Source organism: Protopterus annectens, chromosome 8.part0 (genome assembly GCF_019279795.1).
Source record: "Protopterus annectens isolate FY-2018-M chromosome 8.part0, PAN1.0, whole genome shotgun sequence".
Taxonomy (NCBI): Eukaryota; Metazoa; Chordata; order Ceratodontiformes; family Protopteridae; genus Protopterus; species Protopterus annectens.
Window position 1 is genome coordinate 1,961,547,913 of NC_056741.1, and position 20,540 is coordinate 1,961,568,452.

Genomic DNA, 20,540 nt, shown 5'->3' on the forward strand with positions numbered 1-20,540 from the left:
AAATAAACGTATGAGCAGAAGACCAAGTGGCTGCTGAACATATGTCGTCCAACGGCATCCTGGACCAGAAAGCTGCAGAAGTTGCGATGGACCGTGTGGAATGTGCACGAATTTTAAATGGGGTTGTTTTGCCTGATGCCTTGTAAGCCTGAGAAATACACTGACAAATCCAATTAGCCAGTGTCACTTTGGATATAGGTTTTCCAGTGGATGAAGGAGCAAATGACATGAACAGTTGATCAGCCTTACGAACGTCTTTGGTCCTGTGCAGGTAAAAACGCAACTGTCTATGTACATCTAGTGTATGCAACATGTATTCTCCCTTATTTTGAAAATTCTTGAAAAACACTGGCAGATTAATATTTGCCACAGATGCCACTTTTGGTAAAAAAGACGGGTTAGTCCTGAGAGACACTCTGTCACTGTGAAAAATAAGGTAGGGAGGTTTCATGCACAAAGCTTGGAGTCTGAAACCCTTTTAGCAGAAGTTATGGCTACCAAGAATGCTGTTTTCCAGGACAGAAAATTAAGAGGTACAGAAGCTGCAGGTTCAAAAGGAGGTTTCATTAAGGCTTGCAGAACAAAGGTTAAGTCCCAAGGGGGAGTCACGGATTTCACAGGTGGCTTGAGAAGGAAAACGCCACGCAAGAATGTCTTACACAATTTTGTAGACGCTAGGGATCCCAATCCATCTCCCACATGAAAATGGGATATTGCTGCCAACTGTACTTTCACCGTTGATGCGCTGGCCCCTTGTTCAAATATCATGGACAAAAAATCCAAGACTGTAGGAATTGGAACAGTAAAAGGGTCGAGACCCTGGCTGTTAGCCCAGATAGAAAATCGTTTCCACTTGCTATTATAGATTTTCCTGGTGGACGGTTTATGAGCCGCTACCAGAATAGTTTTCACTGGTGACGAGATACCGGGAGTCCTTGCCATTAGTGGAACTGGATCAACCAAGCCGCGAGCTTGAGGTTTACCAGGTTCGGTGTTGGGCACCCTGTTGGGTGCGAGATCAGATCTGGAATGGGATCCAGGATTAAAGGGGAGGAGAGACTGTGAGACCGCAGGTATGGAAACCAGATTTGACGAGGCCAGAATGGGGCTATGAGGATAATTTTGCTCCCCAACCATGCAGCTTTCTGAATGAACTTCACCATGAGCAGAAGCGGGGGATAAGCATAGAGTAGACCGGGAGGCCAAGCATGAATCAGAGCGTCTCTGGGGCTCTCCCCTTCTGGGGGAAGAATTGCGAAGAACTCGCTGCGTTTTGTGTTTTGGGGAGTAGCAAAGAGATCGCAGCGAGGCCAACCCCACTTGTGGAAAATCTCCTTCGCAACTTTCAGATTGAGAGACCACTCGTAAGGACTGAGAATTACTCGACTCAATTTGTCCGCCAGGATGTTGGATCATCCCGGAATGTGCGTTGCTATCAGAAAGCGGTTGGTGGATATCGCCCATTCCCAAACTCTCATGGCTTCTCGACAAAGAGGGTAGGATCTGGTTCCCCCTTGTTTGTTTATATACCAGACCACTGACCTATTGTCCGTCTGTATTGCAATCGTTCCTAGAGGTAGAAGGTCTTGGAGAGCCTGCAACGCTAGAAGCACCGCCCTCATCTCCAGAACATTTATGTGCAAGGCGGTCTCCGACAAGGTCCACGTACCTTGGACGTTTCTGCCCAAACAATGCCCCCCCCACCCTAGGCGAGAAGCATCCGTGGTTAACGTGGCCTGGGGAGGGGGAATCACAAAGGGTCTCCCTTGCCTGAGTTCTGGGGAGTGAAGCCACCAAAGGAGGGATTCCCTGCAAACCCTGTTCAGGGGAATGGGAGTATTCAATGGATGGTGTAACAGAGACCATTGAACTTGGAGTGTCCACTGTAATATATGCATCCTTAGGTGAGCATGGAGAGAGAGGCCGATAGCCGCTGCCATCGAGCCTAGTGCTCTCAGGACTAACTCCGCCGATGGAGCTTTGGTGCGAAGAAGAGCCAAAACTTGGAGTGAGAGGCTGGACAGCCTGTCCGAGGTCAAGAAGGCCCGAGAAGATCGGGAATCTAGCCTGCCTCCTATGAAATCTAATGCTTGCACAGGATGAAGAAAAGACTTTGGCATGTTGACTGAAATGCCCAAGCTGTCAGCAAGAGACAGAACATAGTCCCTCGCGATACAAAGTTGATGCCTGTTGGTTGCTGTGAGGAGCCAGTCATCTAGGTACAGAAAGACCCTTATGCCCTGAAGCCTCAGGTGGGCCGCAACCACTGCCATGACTTTGGTGAACACCCTGGGGGCTGAGGTGAGTCCGAATGTAAGGACCCTGAATTGGTAATGACTGGCCCCTAGCTGGAAGCGGAGGAACCTCCTGGACCGTCTGTCCATTAGAATGTGGTAGTACGCGTCCTTGAGGTCTATCGAGCACATCCAGTCATTCTCCTGCATTAAGGGGAGAATAGATTGTAGAGTGACCATCCGGAACTTTTCTTTGGGGACAAACATGTTCAGGGCGGACAAGTCTAGAATGGGCCTGAGGTCCCCCGTCTTTTTTGGCACTAAAAAAAACCTTGAGTAGTAGCCCGATCTGGACTGGTCTGGGGGGACCCGCTGGATGGCTCTTTTTCCTAACAGATTTGAAATCTCTATGGTCGCCGCCTCTCTTTGATTGAGTGGGACATCGGGGAGGCGACCACCTGAGGGAGGACGAAATAGGCTGGATATAATTCGGAGCACCCATCGATCATTCGGGATGGACTCCCACATTGACAGGTGCTTCGTTAAACACCCCCCGACTGCCTCCAGAGCTGGACAGTCGGATAAGCCCTCAGGGCTGCTGCGCGGGTCTCTCAGAGAAAGGCTCCCTAGACCCGAAGTTACGCGGTCCCCCTCTGCCTTTGGGCCGGCGTCCACCCTGCCCTCCTCTGCCTCTGGAGGGCTGGATAGGATTGCTGAGACTTGCGGAACCACAGCTTCTTTTGCCCCCTCTGATTCCTTGAGAAGGAACGTTGGGGGCTCGAGAAGCGGACTCCGACGGCAGACAGAGTCTTCCCGTCCTTCTCGCTTTGGACTAGTGTATCGCGTATGGTCTTGCCAAAAAGCGAAGAGCCATCAAAGGGTGCATTCGCGAAGGATGCCTTGAAAGGTTCTGTGAAATTACAAAGGCGGAGCCAGGCGTGGCGTTGCAAGACAACACCTGCCCCGCTGGCCCTTGTGGCTCCCTCCATAGCATAGGACAGTAGCCGCATGGACGTATTTGAAATGGACTTGAGTGGCCATACGAGTCGAGAACACGGTTTTGTCCTCGACCAACATGGACTCTGGTGGAGCTGCAGTGTATTCCTTGATCAAATCCCGTTGCAGCCTGATGACATGCGCCATATAATTCAGCGCCCTCACAGAGAAGGTTGCTGAAGCAAAGGTCCACTTCCCTATGCGGTCCAGCGCCTGGGACTCCTTGTCCGGCGGGTGGACCATGGAGCTCTCCTGGGAGAGTTCTCTCTTAGTGGCAGCAGCCACCAACATGGCATCAACTGGAGACCCTTTAGCCCAAGCCTGCCTATCTGAAGGGAGGCTAAGGATTTTATCCGGCCGGCGTGGGATAGGCTCCACGGTGTCAGGCTCCTTCCAAGCCCTGGTAATCAGGAGATCTACCAGGGGATCTGCTGGTGGGGACACCCAGGAGGTAGATGGGCCCGCTTCAAACGCCTCCAGAAATACAGACTCATCCGAGGAAGGTTTATGGGCAGACCCCCCCCCCCAATACGCAACATTTCCATGTCTCCAAAGGAGACATACTCGGGGGGTGACCTTGGGGAACCTTCCCTTTCCTCTAAGTCCGTATCTGTGGTGACGGACTTGGGGGAGTCCATGTGCCTCCTTTTACACGTCCGTTTACGGGGCACCTCTTCTGTGGGACTATCAGAAGAGGGCTCATCAATGGCCTCTTGTTCCTCTGAGGGAACCAACTGGAGGGTCTGAGCAGGCTGTCCCGATGGAAGGATGATGGAAGGTAGACCCGTATGCAGTGAGGGAGCGGAAGGATCCAAAGCCCGGGTCGGGGACCTGGAAGACCTCGACAGTACCCTCTCCACTACCTCGAACGCCGAGGGAGAACTACTCTCTTCCGGCCCCGAGAGCAGTCTCCTCGGCTCCGAGATAGGGATCGAGGTCGGAGCCAAAGCCGTCGGATCCGAGAGGGAGGTGCTCTCCGACATAGGAGGTGCCGAAGAGGCACCCGCTCCCACGGATCCGACGCCCATCCCACGGCCCCGAGAACTCGGATCCGAGATACTCGAGGGTATGGTCGGCGTCGAGAAGGCTTGGGCCACCGGCGCCGACAAAACCCAGACTCCGAAAGGGCCTGGATCGGAAGACTCCAAAACCTGGATCCGGGTTGAAGGAGAAATCGGGGCAAATATTGAAGTTGCACTCCCCCCCCCACCTGTAGGGGAAGGGGGGGGAGGCAAGAGCACCCCCATCTGCATTTGGGTCTGCAGAAACCGATGCATCATCCTGTCCATATTGGCGTCGGAGAGAGACCTAGTAGATCTAGAGGAGGTCGTAGAGGCGGGCCTAGAAGGCCGCCTCGATGACCTCGAGGGTGATCGGAGCTCCTCCTCCGGCTCTGGCGAGAAGGAAGGGGATTGGAGCTGGGAAGGAGAAGGTCCGGACACCCTCGGGGGCGATTTAGCAGTTTTCAATGGCGGAGCCGAGGGATGAGGCTCGGCTCGCCTCTTATGTCGGTGCTTCTCCCTGTGCTTTTCCCTAGAAGGAGAAGACTGAACTTCCCTCGTACTCAAGGCAACAGTGGGAGGTTGAGTCCCAGCCTGAGTCGAGGGAGTCAAGGGTGCCGAAGCTACCTGGGCAGCCTGCACCTTGGAGGGAGAGGAGGAAGAGGCCTCCTCCGGGGGAAGCATTCCCGCCAGAATAAGCCTGTTCCTCCTGTCCCTCACAGCCCGGGGGTTGAAGGCTGCACAAACCTGGCAGTCTGAAGACAAATGGGCAACCCCCAGGCATATAACGCACTGAGTGTGGCCATCAGCTGGGGAAAGCTTATGGCCACACCCAGTGCACTTAGATAAAAAAGCCTTATGGCCTTCGGCCATTTTCCTAACACACACACTCACACGCCCAAACACCTAGGGGAGGGTTAACTGAACCAAAGCGCCAATCCCGAAAATAAAAAAGGGCAGAGAAACACTCTCTCAACACACACTTTTTTAAATTTGTCGAAAAATTAAGAAAATATTCACTTCCCTGCTATTTAGCTCAGGAGCTCTTCTCAAGATGCTTGTGATCAAGCCGCGGCAAAAACGATCTGAGGTAGTGTGGTGGTGACAGGGGATTATGGGTAGAGGGGAGGAGCTAGGAGCTCAGATCTTGAAGCTTGGAAAGCTGCCGGTCAGATCAGAGGTCGGATCCGAGACCCACAGGTTGCAGAACAAATGAAGTAACTACTTCAGATGCAAGTTGTTATTTCAATTTCTATTAATACAGTCAAAGAAAGATAAGAGAGCAGTTGTAGTGCTGTGGAATGGTCTAAAGTCATGCTGGCAGTCAGCCAGTAGCTTGTTTTGTAGGAGATGCTCGAGTAGCTGCTGGTGGATACATTTCTCCATGATTTTTCCTAAAGGAGAGAGTATGGCAATGGGTCGAAAGTTAGTGAGTTCAGTTGAGTTACCACCCTTATGCAATGGAATTATATGTGAAACTTTCCAAAGAGAAGGGATGGTACATTCTGTAACAGTTCTGTTTATTAAGATGGAAATAGGGTAGGCTAGTGCACTAGCTGCCATTTGCAGATATTCAGCTGGGAGGAGGTCAGCTGATGGAGTACAAGGTTTAAGTTTTTGGAGAAGTGTATGGACGAGTGATGTTGGCACTGGTTGTAGAGTAAATGCAGGAGGATTATTAGCTGTTGTGGGTGGTGTAGTGGTGCTAGCTGGGGATAAGGTATTTGCTAGTGATTTAACTGATTCTGAGAAGAATCTGTTAAATGTGTCTGCGATTTGGATGGGAGTGTTTTGAGTTAAGTTAGATGGGGTAGGAGTTTTTGAGTGACCTGGATGAAGTAGCCTGTTGATGCTTGACCAGAATTTTTGTGGATTATGTGGTTGGGTTTGTTGGACTTTATGGTAATAGTTTTTTTTGTCAAGAATAGTTAGTTTTTTTTAGTAGTGTTTCTAAGTTGTCTAAAGTTTTGATGGTCTATAGGGTCTTTTGTATATCTCCATTTGGACCACATCTTATTTCTCTGTAGCATTTTGTGCCTGGTCTCTTTGGAGAGCTAAGGAGCAGGTTTGTTCCTAGTCCTCACTCTACAGGAGGGGGCATGGCGGTCAAGAATTAGCAGGAATTTGGAGTTAAAGTATGACACCGCTTCATCAAGCGGTAGGTATTTTAGGGGTGACCAGTTGCAAGCTTTGAGCTCAGCTAAGTAGCTGTCTGGGTTTAGATTTTTTTTGTTCCCCATTTAGTTTTCCCGCTTGTGCCATTCAGGACATTCTGTTGACACCACATCTTAATGTTGAAGAAATAAAAGTATTTGAAGTACTGGATGATATTCAGACAGTAATCTTGAATAAAGATTGGTTAAACACTTGCAGGCTAGCCTTTTAAAAGTGAAAAGGCTACAATGGGACATCATGGTTTTTGATCATTGACTAAAATTCAAGAGTACCTAAGGGTTTAAAAGTTACGGAAAAACCCAGCGGCTGATACAATTTTGTGTTTTTAACTTAATGGAATATTTGTGAATCAGCTGGTCTAGCTTTGATTAAACTATTAAAGCAGTACAATGTTACAGAGAACAGGAAGCTAGACAAATGGATTCAGAGCCTCCTAGTCAAATTAAGTTTGGTAGCTTCCCAAGAAGAAATAGACAACAAACTTAGCAGCAACAGAGATAAAGTCCATTATTTGGACCACAATCTCAGGAAGGAGAAGAACATACAAAGGAATAAGGCTGTATACACTTGACAGAGATTCCACCTTAAAAGATTGTTTGCCAGTAGACAGAAGCCACTGGGAAAATGGTACACCAGCTCGTAGTTCTTTTCCTTTTCAACAGGTGAGTAGCACGGAGATCCAAAAGGTTGCAACAGGAGGGTTGGGATAAAAGGATGAACAGACTTTCCTCCAAAGTATCTCATGAGACACAAAAGAATGATGTTTACAACAAACAGCACAATTGCACCCAAAGGACATGGGTGCAAGCAGTACAGGTAATGCAGAAAGAGAATTGCAACTCAAAATGGCAGTGGAGTCCAAAAGGAAAAGGGACGACAACCAAGGAGATAATTCCTTTCAGTTACAGAATTTACAACCTGTCTGATAGACTTTTGGAAGATGGTGACATCAGCCTTTTACAAAAACGTTTTTCTTTTGTTCCGGCCACTAGCTCCAGGTTGGTTAATACTACTTTCAATTTCAGCTTCCTAGTGAAGATTTTTAAATCTAAAGTTATTTTTAGAGGCAAAAAAGTGATTTTACCGACCACTTTTAATCCCCCTTTACATCCAATTAAAAGGATTTGAGGACTGCTGTGAAAAAAAAAGATTAGATCTGTAAATGCAGCAAAAAATTTTTACAATTTAACCTGTGTTGAACAACAGGAGTTTAAACAAGCTGTCAACTGATAGTGATATCAGAATTATGAAAGCAGATGGGGGGGGGGGGTTCTACAGTCATTAATAAAAAAAAAATTTTTAGGTTATTAGGAAATACTATGAAAGTGAATAAGAATGTTACTTATAATACTTACAGAAAAATTGATTAGTTGTATGACAAATTATTAGAGGGTGTAACTTCAGAAAATATGTATTCATATTTTCACATACATTAGCCAAGCATATTCAAGACTATCCAAATCATGAATTTAAATTTTGGATTTTAGATCAAGTGGAAAAGAGCTTAAGAGGGGGACCACTTGAGATAGAATTAGAAAGACTTGAATTAATATGGCAAGTCCGGCTATATGCATATAATATCCCCGGTCTAAATGACATGTGTTCTATAATGCCTCTATTAAAACTCAAGAGTTTACTTAGATGAACACATGTATATGTATACAAGACGTTAATTAACTTTGGCTGCTGTTTATTGATTATAATAACCTTAATAATTCTTTATAATGGTATCAACTATGAATTCAATATATTATTTATGTGTATATATAACTAATATAATTTATATACATAGGTTAAAGGTTTTCATACGTTTTATAAGAAAGTATAAGAGAATTAATTCATGATTTACTTGGTCAGTCTTTAATCCACTTCATAGCTATTTAGTTATATTTATTTATATATATATATTTTTTTATGTATTTATATATGATATAAAATACGATACACAAGGATTTTATAACGGTTTTTAGTTAATTATGAATCAAAGAATTTTAAAATAAATCCATGCATTTCTCTTTAAATATGTGATTAAGAACATCATTGACAAGAGTTTTACTATTTAAATGTCATTATCTATATGTGTTGCATCTGATGAAGTAATTTTGCTGGACGAAAAGCGCTTCATAATAAATTGGATTGTAGCCATTAAGCACGTTTGCCATGGTTCATTTTTGTTTTTGAAGTTTTAATTTTGTTTTTTGTATTTCGAATAGGGGGAGGGGGACAATGTTATCTTGGAAAAGTTTGCTAGACAGTACTTCTGTCTAAAGAGGTGTTCAATAACTCCCATTTGACATCCTCTGGTACCGTTTGTAATTTAAAAGCCACATATGGTGCTTACTGACTGAACCAGTGGCAGACACCTTATACACTGTGTTCACCAAGATATAAACTTATTTAATCGTGTGCTTCCCATCTCTGTGGGAGAATTAAACCAGTTCAAGATCTGTGACTTGAGGGACTTATCCTGACTTTCTTTATGTAGGTCTTTAATCTGTGTTAGAATTTCTACTTGATATTCGATAACATGCAGTTGGCAATTAATTGCAGTGAATGCCACAGTGTAACCAAATCTGTGTAGGACCCTTACTTGGTAAGGTACTGGGGCCTGGAACTGGTTTAGCATATTGGGATGCCGCCATGTTAATCACAGTGGGGGTCCACCACCAAGTTCATATAGAAGTGCTGGAACATTTGCTGGAACCTGTATAAACTAATTTACTGGGTGCGTGGCATTGAAAGCTCATTTGATGGGAAGCTGTTTCAAAAGCACTGTCAAAACTTCAAAAACTGGTGGCAGTGTTATAGGTCTCAGTTCCTCCAAACCACTGGGCCAAAATATGTCTTTTTACTATTTGAGGTCTATTTTATCTACAATTTAAAGTTCCCTCATCCCTGGGGATAATGTTACCATAGCACACATCAACATGTGTAGATCCTGATGAAACAGAGTCCCCTTCATCAGAATCATAATCAAGAAGAGGATGCTATTTGAGTAGTGTAGCCAGAGTACTTTCTCATCTTATTCAGCATGAGCTGGTGTCCATGATGTCTACTCGATCTGCTCTATGGGAACGTGCTTGCCATTGCATGAACAGTGCTTCAGCTAAACGTCTGAGGTCCTATAAGAATTGTGAAAGAGAACTTGTCCCCTGGGAAGGGGGCACAGTCCAGACTACTGTACTCTCTAGAAAGGATTCCTTCCTTTGGTCTGACGAGGGAGATGATTTTTCTGAGCTATGACACGGAACTGGAATTGCCAAGACATAGTAAGGCCTTGCTGTGTCTAATAATGGTGGCTGCCAAAAAAACAATTACTATAAAAAGGAGATCAAAGTCTAAACCAACTATACTGGAAGTAGTGAATATAGTAACAGAGATAAAACAACTGGAATTGAGATCTTTAGAAAGGGGTAGGAACAAACTACATAGGAAAACATGGGAACTGCAAGAACAATACATACAAGGGAAGAATGAGGTTTAAAAGGCAGCAGGACTTAAATGAGCTATGTAATGTCTGAGTGAGAAAAAATTGGTAGGTAGGTGATGTATAATGTTTGCATCTAGGAGTGTGTCAGTATGGTTTGTGATGTAAAATGCTTGCAACTAGGACTGTGTCAGTGTAGTTTGTTTTCATTTATGTAAATGTATGCTTGCCTATGTAGTAAGTGATGGTTTAATAAAGATGTTTCTTGTTTAAAAAAGGCAGGAATTTAACAATTTTTAATATTGCTTAAGTTATATGATATATAGCAATATAAGTGAAGTATAATGTTTGTTATGTTAATATAGTTTGATTACTTTTATATGAATGTAAATTTGCCTACGTCACAGATGATAATTCAATAAAGGTGTTTGGAAAAAAAAGGATCGGACAGCAAAAGATTTTACCCATGTGAAAATGTAATAACCTAGAAAGGATTCCATCTTAAGGATTAAAAATAGTCTCTCAAACTCCATATACTAATTTCCTTGCATTCCCCCTGCCTATCACCTCTGTGATCAAAGGGGACATAAAGGTGGAGTGTCAGGTTCTTTTTCATGCAAAATAACCATCGCCTGATGTTAGAAGTCTACCACTCCAAGTCAAGACAACTGCAGGTACCTTCTTCTCTTTAGTACTTTACCTGGGAGGATGTGCTGCTGTGTACCTGTGTGTTTGTGTCCAAAGGGTTCAGACAGAAGCCTGTAGGAACTACTAAGACTGGAAACCTGACTTGCTGGTTTCCACATGTTCAAGTCTATGAGATGCAGTTAGGCTGATCCCTTTCTCCATGCTGGCTCTTCTGAGGGTCCTCCCTTCTTCATTCTACTTATGCCAATGGTCTTTCTTACGCTCCTTCTAAAACAGGAGGCCTTCCCTGAAGTAGTCTGTGACTGCTTGGATGCCTAATTTCTTCTGCATTGATCATGTTCCAAGTGTGACTTATGTAGTTTCTAGTTAAACCCATATAAATCTGGCAATCAACAGCAGGTGAGAATAAATGACTCACAAAGCCAAGAACTGCAACAGCATTCCACGCAAACTTTACTGGCTAAAGAAAGTTTACAGCAATACAGAACACCAGTGCTAAAAGAGAAAATAAAGATTTCTCCAATGGTGCACTTGTCTTTCAAAGAATCTCAACTGAAACTCTAGGGTCATAGACTAAAGTACATGTAACATCAGACTTGCATGCGCACACATGCAGCAATAAATAAAGAATGAACAAACTAAAAATTGCATGAATGACATTCCATTTTTCTGGGTTGTAGGCATACATTCCCATGTGGAGGGGATATTTATCTGTGGCCTTACTTATGCAGAGTTCTGGGAGTCTGGCAGTCAGGCAGATGTCAGCCAGCAGCTGAGTCCCATAAGAAATGAAAAATACTGCAACAATAACCTTATAAAAGGCATCATCAATTCTGTATGACAACAATTATCTCAAGAAAAATTACAGAGCATACCCTGGATGACAGCCTTCCAATGCATTTTCTTTGAAATCACCAATTGGCTCTTGCTGCCCCCTGTAAAAAGAAAAGAAATGAAGTGTGATTTTTGTGTAAAACAAGATGCAGTACGTTATCCAAATTTGTTAAAAACAATTACATACATGCAACTCTTGCAAGCTGGATTCGTAAATGAAAAATGCACAGCAAAGATCAAATGTATGCATGTTCATTCTTGAGGGTTTCAGAAACCAATTTAAAATACTTTTGCTTTGTGGCCATCATTCCTGAAAAAAATGTCAGTGATGACTAAATCCACAGTGGAAAATGACTTGGCAAATCCAAAACCTTGCAGCCCCACCGGTGTTATCTACTGAATTATCAGTACTAAATTCAGCTCTTAGTTATGACAGTTTTTATAACATGTAGGCCTATTGAACAGTCGACTTGCACTTCACACGCATGCATAGATATTGAGATTTGTTAACTGGACAAGCCCACTGGATAAATAGACCCTTTTCATGAGAAACCCAGGAGCAATGTCTGACTAATTGACATGCTTAGTCATACACTGAGCAAATTAGACATTGCTCCTGGGTTTCCCATGAAAAGGGTCTATGTATCCAGTATGCTTAGTCATACACTAAGCAAATGGGCGGCCATGGTGGTGCAGCGGTTAGCGTTGCCACCTCACAGCAAGAGGTTCTCTGGTTTGATCCTCGGCTGGGGTACCTTTGTGCAGAGTCTGCATGTCCTCCCTGTGGTCGTGTGGGTTTCCTCCAGGTGCTCCGGTTTCCTCCCACATCCCAAAGACATGCTGTAGGTGGATTGGACACTATAAATTGGCCCTAGGCATGTGTGTGTGCCTTTTGTGGAAGGTTGGGTGCCAGGCTGGCAGCTCGACACTGTAAAACTCCACTGACAATCATGAGCGGACAGGTGATCCATTGTGGCGACCCCTAACCGGGAAAAGCCGAAAGAAGAAGACACTCCTTTGCTGGAGAATTATTGTAAATTGATGGTTTGATTAAGGTTCACTTCACATATCACTTTTGGAATGATAGTGTGATCCTCTCTCAAAGAAACTCTATCCTTATGAAAAAATCAAGTAAAGGGGGTTTACAAGAAAGTGCTTGTAACTCAGATATTCTCTTCAGTGAAGTGATAGCAACCAGGAAAACGGGCTTCCAAGAAAAATACTTTAAATCTGATGTTGCTGCAGGTCCAAAGGGAGGTTTTGTCAATGCTTGAAGCATGATAGTTATGTCCCATGGAGAGACTTGATCCCTTAATGGAGACCTCAATAGGCAGGTTCATTTTAGAAAGGCATATGAAATCTTCAGTGAGGCTATAGCTGTCCGATTATGTCCAATATGGAAACTGGAAATAGCTAATTGAACCTTGACTGTTGAAAAGCTACAGCCTTTCTGGAAAAGATCCAACAAGAAGTCTAGAATGGAAGGAAGAGGGATGAAAAAGGATGCAACCCTTCAGAGGCTGCCCAGGTTGAACTTGCTTCCACTTGCTGAGGTAAACTTTCCTGGTACTAGATTTCTGTGAAACCAACAAAATATGAATGGAAAGCCTGGCATCTCTGGCCACTGTTAAATTGTAGGAACCATGTGGTTAGATTCAGTGTTACTAGGTCCAGGAGAGGCTGCCTGGATCGGCGAGTCAGAAGAGGATGTCAGTCCAACATGCAGGGAGGAATTACTAGATGAGGCCTGAGGAAGGGGAACCAGACTTGCCAGGGCCATAAAGGAGCCATAAAGATTACCTTGTAGGCCTTGCACATTCTTGCTTTCTAAATGAACTTTGTTATTTGAGGAAAGGGGGGGGCATATAGAAGACTTATGGGTCAACTGTGGATTGCAACATCCCTTGGTGACTGTCCCTGAGAAGAGATCAGGGCAAAGCAACTACTAATCTTGTTGTTTAGGCAGGCAAAAAGATCACTGCATAGTTGATCCCAGCAGCTGAAGATTTGATTTGCCACTGCTTGACTGAAGGACCACTCATGGGGCAGAAAAGATCTACTCAGTCTGTTAATACATTGGAAATTCCCAGGATTGCTGTAAGAAAGCAATGGAAACACATCACCACCCATTGACAAACACTCATGGCCTCCAGGTATAAAGGATATGAATGGGTTCCACCTTGCCAGCTGATATATCAGACTACTGCCATGTTGTCAGTCTGGATGGAGATCCAACCCTTGGGGATAGTGTCATGGAAAGCCTGCAGTGTTAGAACTATCTTCATCTCCAGGACATCAACATGGAGACTAGCATCCATGTGTGATCAGGAAGCTTGGGTCATAATCTCTTTGAAATGTCCCCACCCCAGGAGGGAAGCATCCATGGTTACTGTAGCCATGGGGGGTGGAGAAAAGGGGCAACCTTCCAGGTGAGCTGTCGAGGTCATCCACTACCTGCTGTGAGAATTGCAAACTAGCATCAGACAAATGTGAGCATGAAGAGGATGCGAAAACTGGGACCACTGTACAGAAAGGTTCCATTGAATATTTCTTATGTGGTATTTGGCTAGGGGAACCAATGTTGTTGTCAAGCCATTAGCACTAGTAGTTGCAAAATAAGTCTTTAAGGGGTGAGGGGTGTTGGAGACCTTGAAAGGCTACCTGACTTAGAGATACAATCCCGGACTCTGGGAGACTGGCTCTGATTGCATCCAATTAAATTGTCTGTTTGGTTGTCAATAGGTTCATATGTTGGTACTAGGCTATCGGCCCTAGGGCCTATACAAGCATAGCCATAACAATTCCCTGGATATTTCTTCCCACAATATTTACTTCCCTGGACCCCTGTCTAGCAGAGCGACTGACATGATCCCTGGAGTGAATTTCCTATCTTCCATCCAATTGTCAAGGTTCCTTTTGAACAGGGCCAAGGAGGTGCACTGCTTGACATGTATGGGCAGTCTCTTCCAGAGTCTGGGGAGTCTCTGGATCAGGAACCTATCTCTCCAGCATGTTTTGTTCATTGTGATGACAAGGTTTAGATCCCTGGAATGTGTGGCTCTGAGGGATTGGGATTTCTTTAAGTGGAGCATGTCCAACAGCTCAGGGTTTGACATGGCCTTATATGTTAAGCACAGATCACCTAAGAGTTGCTGATATGCCACAGAGTATAGCTGGAGTTTTTTTTAGATGGTCAGCATAGGGCATCTGCTTTAGGCCTGTGATTCTTTTAGTGAGGTATTTCTGTGGTCTTTCCAGCTGTTGCAGTTGTCTTCTGATGTACATACCAAATGGGGTGCTGTACTCTATAATGATTCTAATGAGGGATAAGTACAGTGGGACAACAACCTCTTTTTTCTGGATGAAAAGCCCTTAGTGATGAGGTGTGCCACATAGAAGGATTTCCTGACTGTTGTGGCGATGTGGTTATCGAAGGTGAGATCACTGTCCACATGTGTCCCTATGTCTCTCATCACACTTTCAGTGTTTAGTGTACTGCCACCTATGTGGTAATTCATGGGTACATGTTTTTTCCCCAAAGGGGATAACTATACAATGTTTTTTTTTCTTGACTGACTGATTCACAATTTCCGAAGTTGGAGCAAATAGTCCCATTGTTGGAACAGAAGATACCTGGCTGGAGCACTGAGGAACCAATCGTCTACATACAAGAACACCTGGAACCCTAGCAGTCTGAGATAAGCTGCAACCAATATCATGTATTTGCTGAATACCCTGGGGGCTAAGATGAGACCAAAGGGCAGTGCCCTGAATTGGAACTAACCGACTCCCAACTGCAAACAGAAATCTCCTGGACTGCCTCACTATCTTGATATGGTAGTAGACATCCTGGAGATCTACACAGCCCATTCAATCATCTTTCCTTAGAAGAGGTAGAATGGACTGAGCTATGACCATCCAGAACTGTGTTTTACAAACTGAGTGAGATGACCGAGGTCTAAAATTGGACTCAAGTCCCCTGTTGGAAGTCCCCTGTTGGTTTTGGAACTAAAAGAATATGGAATAGACTCTTGACTAACTGGTCTGGGGGACATGCTGGATGAATTTTTCCAAATTATTTAAGACTTCTGCTACTCTGGATTCCATCTGATCGGGTGGCAGTGTGGGATTCTTTTCTTTGGAGATGGGGAAACAAAAGGAATTATGTAGTCTCTGGTGATTACCCTCAGCACCGAAGAATCTAGTGTGATGGCCTGCCAGGCTAGAGACTGCAGGGATATGCATCCAGAGCAAGGAAGAACAAGCATTTGGGAGGGCTAGAAGGATTTCTCAGAAAAGTGACCACAAAATCCCTGATTCTGCAGTCTACCTCTACCTCTAAGGAAACAGCCACTGAAATTGCTCCCCTTCTGCCTCAGAAGGACCTGTCTGCAAGGGCGTACTTGTTGAACCCTTTAGATTTTCTGAACCACATTTTCACACCACACTTCCAATACTGGAAAAGATCCTCTGAGGAGTGGAGAAGTGGATTCCAATGGCAGAAAGATTCCTTCCACCCTGCTCACTCCTGGTGAGAGTTTCCTTAAACCTTTGGTCAGTAGAGAGTGGAGCTATCAAAGGGGGGATTAAGGAAGGACATCTTGAAGACTTCTGCAAAGTCAAACAACTGCATCCAAGAATGCTAGTGGATGGCTATGTCAGTTCCCGGCAAGAAATGCAAGAACAGTCTATGCCAGTTCCTGTTGCTTTCAACGTACCATCAGCTGCATTAGAAAGCAGATACATTGGGCATCGACTACAATATAGACAAACTGGAACTCCACTCTATTTTGGAGGTCCATCGGTAGGTTGCCTGAAGGGGACTTTGTGAGTTCCTTAGTCAAGTCCCTCTGGAAATGCACCACATGGGCCAAGTAGTTCAGTGATCAGAGTAGGAAGGTTACTGAAGCATATGTCAATTTTCCAAACTTGTCCAATAACCTTGATTCCCTATCAGGAGGGTGAGCAGCCATACTCAGAGTTTCCTCTTAGTGGCTGTCACCACAAGAATGACATCTACCAGGGGACCCTTACTCCAGTGTGCTCTGTCCTTAAGTGTGGCTAAGATTTTATCTGGCTTCTTAGGAATTGGCTCTGCCATATCAGGATCCTTCCAAGACCACTGACCTACAAGGTCTGTAAACACATCAGCAGGTGGTAGCACCCAGGAGGTAGAACAGCCAGACTCAAAATGCACTGAGGAAGACACCTCTGGGGAGGCTGTATTGGTGGACTAACCACCTCATTGTTTCATCAAGTGATGTCCTCTATTGGTGATCTTGGGATCCATCTCTGTTATCCAAGTCCGTGTCTTCAGTGACTGATTCAGAGAAGAAATTTAAATGTTTCTTCTTACAAGTCTGTTTTCTGGGACCCCTGCCATGATGGGACTTCTGGAGATGGGTCAGAGTCAAGACTGGGAGCTCACATGGCAAGCATCCCATAGACTGAATGAGGCTGACTGTCCCTGTCAAACTGGATATGCAATGTCAGGTGCAGTCTCCAAAAGGAGTTGTGACAGAGCAGAGCATTTGAAAAGCAGCTCTTCTCTTGGCTTAGCAAGAACCCTTTCAAAAGCCTCAAATGCAGACGTGGATATCAGGGCTGAAGAGACTCCCATACCATCAAAGCAAGATAGAGGAAGAGCCTCTCTCAACCCAACCCAGATCAGAAGCCGAGCTATAAAGTGCTGAGGTGCTGATGGAAAAAGATGGGTCCAAAAGTTTTGGTATCCAATGCATACTTTGAGCCCTGGTATCGATACTTTGGCTCCAAGACTCATCCCAATCTGAAGGCATCAAAGTTGAGGGACTAAAAGATACTGGAGTTGAAGTCGACAAGACTGTCAGCTTCAATATGGGTGCTCCCAGGAAGCTCAGACCTGTGGGTATCAGTTGCAAAGGACAGACCAGAATAGGGGATATAACTGAAGGGGTTTGTTGAAGCCATTTTGGTTAGGTTTTGCCCTTGGTTAATTGCTAAAGTCAGAGACATTCTGTTTAAAAATCACATACACATGTATAAGTATTTACCAGGTGGACAACGTGTGCATTTATTAGGCAGAATATATGTATTTATTAAGCTGTTGAGTGTCTTCTGCTTATACTTTTATATGTACATTTTTATATATATATTTTTATGTTTGTTTATATATATATATATATATATATATATATGTATATATATATATATATATATATATATATATATATGTATATATATATATATATATATATATATATATGCACATAAGTAGTTATTAAATGGGAACATGAGCATATGTATTTATTCATTGATTTTTTTTATGTATTTTATTTATATTTATCTGCATGTCCTTGCCTTTACACTTTGTGTATGTGGTTTTTAAACAGAATTCCTCTGACTTTAGCAAATAACCAAGGGCAAAACGTAACCATAGTAATTAATTGATTGCTGAGTGCTGAATTAATTGAGTGGTAGGATTGGTTGTTCTTGTAATAAATTAAAGTATTTAAGTGTTGCTGCTGTTTGAATGAACTGTCTGATGAAGCAATGGTTACCATTGCGAAAGTGCTCACCATTTTGTATTAAAAAAGAAGATTTTACTTTGTCATGGTTCAACTTCTTTATTCCAGTTACCTTCCTACTGGGCATCTGTATTTCAACATTTTCAACATTTGGGCTGGTTTGGATTTATTTGTTTGCTGCTATTAAAACTAAGTTGTCCCTATGACCTTTAAGTACCCTGGTACAAAAAGAGGAACATGCCTTGCAGGTGTCGGTTATGGCCATGAGCCTGCACTATTTGAATCGTGTAAGGTATAGACCAAACCATTAGACAGTCTAGTTAGAAAGAACAAGAGTGTATACATTAGCCAACTATAAATGTAAGCATTCATACACACACACAGACATACAAGATAGAAATTTTAAAGTATAATGAACAGCAGTAGAAGGGAAAATAGTTTTTAAATGTTTTATACAGATGTTAAGAGGGAAGGTTAAAATGGAAAACTGTCAAAAATGGCACTGAGAGAAAAAGTAACAACTTAGCTGCAAATTATTTATCAGAGCCCTTGAAAACACGTCCTAAATCATGTGATAAATGACAGCAGAGGTATTTGGAGGAAGAGAAGGATTGTACGTAGGGGAGTAGTCACAGCCCTGGATCCACAGCTTTTGAAAGGTACCGAGATCAGATCGTATAACCCAAAGGTTGATTTAGGGACATCAAATCTCTGTTTTTTCTCTCACTTCACATTGGAATTCCTGTTTGCATTATACTAACTCACCTTTAATTTCCCTAAACTGGTTAAAATTTCTCTAAATATTAAATCATTGTCATGTAAGTTTTATCTATTTTTTTAACTAATGTTATGTTACATCTTATTATGTTTCTATTTTATTATGTTGATACTTCTATTACACAGAGAAAAAAAGATAGATAAGGATTTTGATTTCTTGATTTGTTTTTAATTTAGCAGTCTGTATGTGCTTTAGTTATGGACTTTAAACATATTAGTAATTCCAATACAGAGTTGCACAGCATTTTGCTGTTTAAGTGTTCTAACTTGATAATAAACCCTAGTTTCATTCTTATGTACATAGTGTATGTCAGGCTACTTCAGGACTAGTCTTTGCATAAAGGCAGTTCAGACCAGTCAGCTCAGAGCTTAGGGTCAAATTGTTTTTCCCTCCCACCCACTCTATTGTAGTTGTATTAGTGTATCTGTTGTTACCTGCCCCTTATAATAACTTGACAATATAGGTCCCTCCCTCTCCCCATTTATTGGCTGTTGATAGTAAACATACAATTATTATTTTGCAAAGTCTCTCCCCTTAAACTACTTACCAGGCTAAAAGACCTTTGATAAAATTGTTTAGTATTGATTGTACTGATATTTAATACTAAACTCAGTGCAAACAGTGAGTGAGTTTTTTTTTCTGTAATAAGTTTACTGGTTCTTGGCAGAAGCATCTTTCCAGGCTAGTTTTGTACTGAATTTTATATACTAAGTAGCAAGTCCACACAAACATTATCCTAAAATCTAACTCCAAGCAGTCATAGTTACCCCTGCCTGCTGAGTCATTCCTGTTGGTATCATGGATTAGCACTTCACCACAATTTCTCTAGCCAGCCCGACTGAGATGGGTATCATGAGACAGTGTAAGAATTGTCTCATGGCATCTGATGATCTATTACTCAAACAGTACCATAACAGTAGATGTCCTTTCCTTCACTGTTGCAGTATTCCTTACACCTGGGATTCATTGCCCGGGATTCATTGCCTCTGGTAGCCTGTCTGGCTAGTATACAAATGCCTTAGGTTGCTTTAAGGTATGCCGTATGTTACATATGCTCCCTGCACAATGTAGGCCATAAAGATGTCATTCGGACATACCATCTCAGAACGGAGCCACAGTAGGAATGCCAGTCCAAAGAAAACCAAGTGGTAACTAGTACATCCAAAAGAGAAACGGACCAGGCAGAGGAGGGAGAGTGTGACTAGTGCAACAGTGAATGAAAGGACATCTACTGTTATGGTAAGATGTTACAAAACTGTACTATGTCCTTCCATTCACGTGTTGCAGTATTCCTTACATCTGAGAGAGTGTCAAAGCTCAAGAAACTTAGGAGGAGGAAGGACCAGCAGAGCCCTCAAGGAAGCCATGAAGGATGGCACTAACAAAACCAGCTCTAGCTCTGGAGATTCCATCCAACCTGTAGTGCTTGGTAAAAGTATCCACGGAAGTCCAGGTAGCTGCCTTAAGGACAGAGTTAGTATCCAAATTCTTGAAAACAGTACCAGAAGAAGCTAAAGCCCAAGTACAATGAGCCTTTACAGATGAAGGAAGGCTCTTACCATGAAAAGAATAACGAAAAGAAACAGCCTTTGAGATCCCAAAAGAAACAGTTTGCTTGGATACAGCCAATCCTAGGGGCCTAGGACGAAAAGAAACAAAACTGATGAGATTTTCCAATAGACTTAGTCTTATCTAAATAAAATCTGAGTTGTCTATGCACATCCAAAGTACGCTGCACCTTCTCACTGGCAGACTGTGGATAGGGGGGAAAAGTAAGCAAATTAATAGACTAATTAACTCATTAACAACCTTGGGCATAAAAGGAGGAGGATTAGTACGCAAGGACACCCTGCCCTTATGAAACACCAAAAGGAGGACAAGCCATATGGGCACGAAGCTCAGGCACCCATCTGGCAGAAGTGAGGCCAACAAAGTCTTTCA

At 43.4% G+C, this 20,540-nt stretch overlaps 1 protein-coding gene across 2 annotated transcripts in view; it reads right to left on the reverse strand.

Annotated features, from left to right (window-relative positions):
* The window catches only part of LOC122809761 (histo-blood group ABO system transferase-like), a 1,808,094-nt gene that overhangs the window by 1,348,781 nt on the left and 438,773 nt on the right, over positions 1 to 20,540 (reverse strand). For both annotated transcript variants that reach the window (XM_044081487.1, XM_044081486.1), the window contains exon 4: positions 11,357 to 11,416. In XM_044081487.1, coding sequence (XP_043937422.1) covers positions 11,357 to 11,416 — 60 coding nt within the window. The remainder of the gene's footprint in view (positions 1 to 11,356; positions 11,417 to 20,540) is intronic.